Source organism: Primulina eburnea, unplaced genomic scaffold (assembly GCF_022965805.1).
Source record: "Primulina eburnea isolate SZY01 unplaced genomic scaffold, ASM2296580v1 ctg370_ERROPOS2300000, whole genome shotgun sequence".
NCBI classification, from domain to species: Eukaryota; Viridiplantae; Streptophyta; class Magnoliopsida; order Lamiales; family Gesneriaceae; genus Primulina; species Primulina eburnea.
This window is the reverse complement of record NW_027331188.1, coordinates 1-7,967: the sequence shown is the minus strand read 5'-3', so window position 1 is coordinate 7,967 and position 7,967 is coordinate 1. Positions and strand designations below refer to the sequence as shown.

The 7,967-nt window shown below is 27.8% G+C and overlaps 1 protein-coding gene across 1 annotated transcript; it reads right to left on the bottom strand.

Annotated features, from left to right (window-relative positions):
- Positions 1 to 3,131: 3,131 nt before the first annotated feature.
- Positions 3,132 to 3,813, bottom strand: LOC140821026 (cytokinin riboside 5'-monophosphate phosphoribohydrolase LOG3-like). The gene has a single exon (XM_073181422.1). It carries the CDS (start codon positions 3,801 to 3,803, stop codon positions 3,174 to 3,176), a length of 630 nt encoding a protein of 209 aa, XP_073037523.1. The 5' UTR covers positions 3,804 to 3,813; the 3' UTR covers positions 3,132 to 3,173.
- Between the last annotated feature and the right edge of the window lie 4,154 nt (positions 3,814 to 7,967).

Genomic DNA, 7,967 nt, shown 5'->3' with positions numbered 1-7,967 from the left:
AAAATAAAGTTCATAGAAATGTCAATCCAAGTTCTTTTAAAAATAGCACGCAAAAGTGTACCCAAAGTTCTATTGACAACTTCAGTTTGTCCATTGCTACTACTTAAATAATAATTCACCCAAGTGTAGGTTGTCTGCAAGTAATATATTTCGTAAGTACGAGATCGATCCACAGAGAGGTTATTTTTAGTTTAAATTTATTAATTTATAGATTACCAAATGCAAGAATGAAGTTTACAAATTATAAATTTTATCAAGTCTTGAGGATTTATTCTTGGTTTATGTAACATTGTTTAACTAAAAGTAAAACAAAGGAAACCACCATAAATAATGGTTCCAAGAAAATTAAAACACACACATAATATAATATAGTTCCCATTATAGAAAATACCGAATTAACCGATATTTTATATATGGTACCTATGATTATAGTTATAACTATATAAATATATAATTGCATAAAGTAAATGTTAAATTAAATCATTATATTTCATTTAGAACAACCGGCAGAGCCACGCTATTGCCTAAATGAACTATATTGATTTAATAAGTTAGTTGCGATAAAGTAAATGTTAGTTGCGGTAAAATAAAAGTTAGTTGCGAGAAAGTAAAAGTTAGATGCGAAAAATAAAAGTTAGTTGCGATAAAGTAAATGTTAGATTGTTAGATATTAGTATTAAATCATAATATATAATTTAGAACAACTGGCAGAGCCACGCTATTGCCTAAATGAAATATTATGATATTATTATATAAATATATATACATATATATTTATATCTATATATATATATATAATAAGTGATGAAATATTTATTGTATCAAAATTAAACGACAAATCAAGATAACCACTTTAATGGTATCAAGCATTTGATGTAAATTGATAACAACAAATAATTCATTTTTATACCTACAATGAAAATAAGTTAGCTAAATGAAAAGAAATAAAGAAATAATATACAAAATATAAACAATCTTACTTCACCAAGAATGCATCCTCTTCACCTTGACATAATAGATTTAGCTTGCCATGAATTTACTTTTAATCAACACTAAAATATCACTCATAATTGAGAAAATGAAAGAAAATATATTGGAACTTAGAACTTTGATACACACTCACACTATATTTTACAATGAGATAGAATGATTCTCAAGCTAGCACAAGGCCTCTATTTATAGGCCAAATGAGAGAAAGGGTCAAAAATTCTATTAATCCCATGTAGTTGTAATAGTATTCTTTGTCTCCTCAACTCCAATTCCATGTCCCTTCTTTCAATGCTTTGTTCCACGACTTTTCTCACCACTTTGACTCTGATTAAGGCCACAAACATGTGGGGAATTTTGTGTAGATGAGTTTGGCCACTTGATTCACCTCATTTGGATAAATATTGAAATAGTTATGAATTTTTTACTAAATGATGGTCATAGTAAAAGTAAATGTGTCCTCCTTTTGATCTTTGCACAATTTGATCATCTTAATGAGCTTTTTAGGCAATCATGTCTTCTGCAAAGTTGTAGATAACTTCTCAAGGATTCCAACCATGTTTGAGTCACCTCCATTTGAATTTTCTAGCTTGAGATATCATTATTTTACCAACACGTAAAAAAACCTGAAAATAAAACAAATTTAGTAAGACATTTAAATATAAACAAACAATACTAAAATAACATAATTTATAATTTTAATGAAATTTAAAAATTTTAAAATACAGGTTTTAACATATAATAAATTATTAATTTTAAGTTTCATCACACCCCCACACTATATTATTACTAGTCCCTTAGTAATAAAATTTATCGGAAAATCACAACCTAGATTCTTTATTCCTTTTATATATTCAAATACAAACATATTCATTAAAAACAAAATCATATACCGATTTATATATATATATATATATATATATTCGTTTAATATAATAATATATAATTAGATGTGTTTTTATTCTTATTTTCACATAATATATAAAGTAACAATATATATATATAATTTTTAAATTTCTAAAAAAAATTATAATAATATAGTCAAAAAAATAATTCACACCACCCACCATAACATGTATAATATCAAGAATATTATTGTAAAAGCCTCAACTCCATATAATCTTTCGGGTCAAACTGTTTAAGGAATAGCTAGTTTTCACTCATGGAGTTGGAATGAATATTAACTCTCATTGAAAAAGGCCAAGTATTAAAACAGAAAATTAATTAAACTAATATTGAAAACAAAATAGGAAAATTTACAAAGAATAAAATCCCCTTTTTTCTTTTTTTTCTTTCTTTTTATTGTTGTTTTTTTTTTTTAAATAACGTGACTGCAAAATTTTACAATAACATAAAATTTTCTATCCAAACATTCTACCATAATATAACGGATACATCTGATTTCCTTTGAAACTTATCTAGCACAAACAAATCTTTTTTTTTTCGTTTTTTTTTTCTCTTTTTTTTTTTTTTAACACATTGATTGATATTTTTAGAACACATTGATAGTATATCAATCAAATCTAAAAAAAATTACACTGAATAAAGTATTTTGCAGTCCGTTATTTATTTACTTCTTTTTTTTTCAATAAATATTTTTTTTAGGGGATTTAAATTCTTGTAATAAACCATTTTTTAATAATCAATAAAAGTTTATTAATTGTTTTCTCAATTCTCACCACTCACTCACAAAAGATGTGTGAGTATATATTATACTTTTACAAAAGAATTCTTTCAATTATACATGTTAACAACCATACAAACCATATCTTTTAACTATATTCTCATAAAAATTTTAGAAATTATTTTATTTGAAAACACACACAAATATATACATATATGTAAATAAATAAACACATCTATTATATATTTTATATTAATTAATCAAAAATATATATATATAAATTGGTACATATGAAAAACTAATTTTTCTTGTAGTATGTAATTTGAATATAATGAATATTAAAATCTAGTGTATTGTGATTTTCCGTTAATTATTAACTAATGCGTCTCAGGTGCATTTTACTGACACCTTACTCGACATTGAACTAAAAAGTATTATTATTATTACTACATATTTTTATTTTTATATATAAAAAAAAAACTAAGAAGAGAAGAAGAAGAAGAAATTATTCATACCTGAAAAAAAAACATTAAAAACATACCGTTGAATCACAAGTTTAGCATCACATGAATTTTCTTTTCTTACTCTTGGATGTTGGCCAATTAAGTTGAGATAAGAATGGATCTGGTTCATGACTAAATCCTTGCAGTAAATCAATAAGTTCACCTTCACTTGTAGCAGAAACTAACATCATTCGCGAAGCTAATGAAATAAATCCCTGTTCCACAACATCATCAAGAAACGATAACAGTTTATCATAATAATTGTTAACATTTAACAAACCAATTGGCTTATTGTGGATATTTAATTGTGCCCAACAAACAGTATGAAATATTTCTTCCAAAGTACCGAAACCTCCTGGCAGAGCAATGAAAGCATCTGAATGTTCAATCATTTGAGTAATTCGTTCATACATGTTGTTCACTTTCATTTCTTCTCCTATTGTTGGTCCTGTAAGATTGGCTAAGGTAATCGGAATAATGCCTAAGACTTCACTTCCACCTGCATGCGCAGCTTTTGTAACTTTTCCCATGAGGCCAACTTCACCACCACCATATACCAAATGAATCTTTCTTTTAGCAAGTGTTATTCCAAGCTTTTCTGCTACATCTTCATAAATTGAATCTTTTCCTGCACTAGATCCACAAAATACACAAATATTTTTTATTTTACTTACCGTGGACGTTGACATGTTGAGAAATATGTTTTCTGTAATTGTTAGATCACATCATATGAATTTATAAGCGTAACATGACAAAAGTCAATATTTGAACAGGAAATTATTATTATTAAAAGAAAATAAAAATGACAAAATTAAAACAAATATATATAGCGTAGTTGTGATTGTGGCTCACATCTTCCTCTGATTTTACGTTCAGTAACGGCTTCAACGCCTTCTATGAGTCGAGGATATGCTTCCCATCCAATTTTCTTATAAATTGGCAAACAGGGTCTTTTAACGTCAGATTCCCAAGACGAAATTGTGTATATTTTTACTTATCTAAATAGATATGCGTTACTACAGTAGGATCTTTGTAAGGTTGATTCCACCGTCCATATTGATATTCCTCCTGTTGAAATTGCCACCATAGTTTAAGAAGTTTATTTTGCACGTACCCACTAGAATGCGTATCAAGAACCTCTAGAAAATTAAAAAAGGCTCTTTACTCAGACCATTCTTAATGAATAAAATTTTATCTTCTCTATTCATTGATGTCATTCCAACATTTTTGCAATTTCCTTTACAAGTCCACCTTGCACATTTATGACATCCACCTATACGTTTAGCTCTTCGCTTTTTGGCATATGTGCTTTTACCAAATCCTGGCATATGTCTTATTATTAATTCACTTGCTTCCCCAACCAATCGGACTTTTGCTTCAATTATTAAACGGATATCATCCGGTATGCCATATGACATCATCAACCTTAGCCGCTCACATCTAGCTTTATAAATTTTTTTCAACGCATTATCAGGTAAACAAGCAAAATATTTACGAAGATTCATAATACACGCATCCATATTATTATTATTATATATATTTCAATTATTTTGGGAAAACTGAAGAAACCGACTTAAACAGTCACGGAGTACCGTTATCTGCCACTTAACCGGGAAATGAACTAGAATCTGCAAAACAAAATGAAAATATCAAACAACTATTGTGGATCATATAAAGGCATAAACTCATCATTAAGAATTTCATTTTCTATAAAAGGCTTAAGTCTTTGCCCATTAACTTTAAACACGTCATTATTTTTAGGATTTTCAATATCAACAGCACCATGAGGATAAACAAATTTGACTATAAATGGTCCTGACCACCTCGATCTTAGTTTACCTGGAAATAAATGCAAACGAGAATTATAAAGCAAAACTTTTTGTCCAATTTCAAATGACTTTCTCATAATATTTTTATCATGAAAGGCTTTAGATTTATCTTTATAAATCTTTGAATTTTCATATGCATCATTTCTTAATTCTTCAAGTTCATTTATTTGCAATTTTCTTAATTTAGATGCATCATCTAAATTAGTATTAAATGCTTTAATTGCCCAATAAGCTTTATGTTCTAGTTCAACCGGTAAATGACAATGCTTACCAAAAACTAACCTATATGGTGACATCCCTAATGATGTTTTAAATGCAGTTCTATATGCCCATAATGCATCAGTTAATCTTAAAGACCAATCTTTTCGATTTGGATTAACTGTTTTTTCTAAAATTTGTTTTATTTCTCTATTTGCAAGTTCAACTTGACCATTACTTTGAGGATGATATGGGGTAGAAACTTTATGTGTAATGCCATATTTTCTTAATAAAGAAGAAAATGATTTATTTATAAAATGACTTCCTCCATCACTAATTATTGCCCTAGGTATTCCAAATCGACTAAAAATATTTTCTTTTAAAAATTTTATAACAACTTTATGATCATTAGTTCTACATGCAATTGCTTCAATCCATTTTGAAACATAATCAACAGCGACTAAAATGTACGTATATCCAAAAGATAATGGCAATGGACCCATAAAATCTATCCCCCAACTATCAAATATTTCGATAATTATGATTGGATTTAAAGGCATCATGTTTCGTTTTGAAATTGATCCCATCTTCTGACAGTTTTCACAAGATTTGCAAAATAAATGAGTATCTTTGAATAAAGACGGCCAATAAAATCCACATTGTAAGATTTTTGTAGCTGTTTTATTGGATGAAAAATGACCTCCACATGCTTCAGAATGACAAAATTTAATAACATTACCTACTTCATTGTCGGGTATGCATCGTCGAAAAATTTGGTCAGGACAATACTTAAATAAGTAAGGATCATCCCAATAAAATTTTTTAACTTCTATCATGAATTTATTCTTATCCTGTGAATTCCAATGAGAAGGCATTTTATTTGTCACAAGAAAATTTACAATGTTAGCAAACCAGGGCATAATAGTAGCATAAAACAACTGATCATCTGGAAAATTTTCATTTATTGGTATTTCATTATGAGATGATTCAGTTATTATTCTAGATAAATGATCGGCTACAACATTTTCTTTTCCTTTTTATCTTTAATTATAATATCAAATTCTTGTAACAATAAAATCCACCGTATTAATCTTGGCTTAGCATCTTGTTTATTTGATAAATATTTTATGGCAGAATGATCGGTGTAAACAATAGTAGTAGAACCAATTAAATAAGATCGAAACTTATCTAATGCAAATACTACTGAAAGTAATTCTTTTTCAGTAGTTGAATAATTTATTTTGGCACTATTTAAGGTTCTACTAGCATAATAGATTGCATAAGGTTTTCCTTCTTTTCTTTGTCCTAACACAGCTCCTATAGCATAATCACTTGCATCACACATTAATTCAAATGGTAAAGACCAATCTGGAGGTTGTAAAATAGATGATGTAACTAAAAGATTAATAATTTTTTTAAAAGCATTTTCACATTTCTGAGTCCATTCAAATTGTGTATCTTTTGTTAAAAGATTTGAAATTGGTTTAGATATTATGCTGAAATTTTTTATAAACCTTCTATAAAATCCTGCATGACCCAAGAATGAACGAACTTCTTTGACCGTTTTTGGTGATGTTAAATTAGCAATAACATCAACTTTGGCTTTATCAACTTCAATTCCTTTTTCAGATATCACATGTCCTAAGACAATCCCAGATTTAACCATATAATGACATTTTTCTCAATTTAAAACAAGATTTTTTTCTTCACATCTTTTTAATATTTCTTCTAGATTTTTAAGACAATTTTCAAATGAGTTTCCAAAAACAGTTATATCATCCATAAAAACTTCTACATATTCTTCAATCATATCACTGAAAATACTTAACATGCATCTTTGAAAAGTAGCCGGAGCATTACATAAACCAAATGGCATTCTTTTAAATGCAAAAGTTCCGAAAGGACAAGTGAAAGTTGTTTTTTCTTGATCTTCTAATGATATAGGTATTTGATAATACCCCGAATACCCATCAAGAAAACAATAATAAGAATTTCCTGCTACTTTTTCTAAAATTTGATCTAAAAATGGTAGTGGGAAATGATCTTTTCTAGTTGCATCATTTAATTTTCTATAATCAATACACATATGCCAACTAGATGGAATCCTAGTTTGTAATAACTCTCCTTTTTCATTTTTTATAACAGTGATGCCTGACTTTTTAGGTACTACTTGTGTTGGACTTACCCATTTACTATCTGAGATTGGATAGATAATTCCAGCGTCTAATAGTTTTAATACTTCATTCTTAACAACTTCTTTCATATGTGGATTTAACCTTCTTTGCGGTTGTTGATACGTTTTAGCATTTTCTTCCAAGTGAATTTTATGTGTACAAATTAAAGGATTCATGCCTTTTATATCTTTCAAAGTCCATCCAATTGCATTTTTATATTTTTTAAGTAATTGAATTAAATCTTCTTCTTGATTTGGTAGAAGAGTGGAAGAAATTACAACAGGAAATGTTTTATTTTGACCAAGAAATACATATTTCAATTCTAATGGTAAAGCTTTTAATTCAAGTTTTGCATTATCATCTTCTTTAAAATTATTTTCAGACTCCAAACTTTCTACTGAAAAAACTTCACATTGTTGATTTAAGTTTTCTTCTTGTATATTTTCTTCCACAATTGTTTGAATTTCATTATCATCTTCATTTTCATTAATACTTGGTTGTTTACATAAATTAAACACATTAAGTTCTAGAGTCATATTTCCAAAAGACAATTTCATTATTCCATTTCGACAATTAATTAAAGCATTTGAAGTTGCTAGAAATGGTCGTCCCAATATTACTGGAATTTCATTATGTACTTCTATTGGTTGTG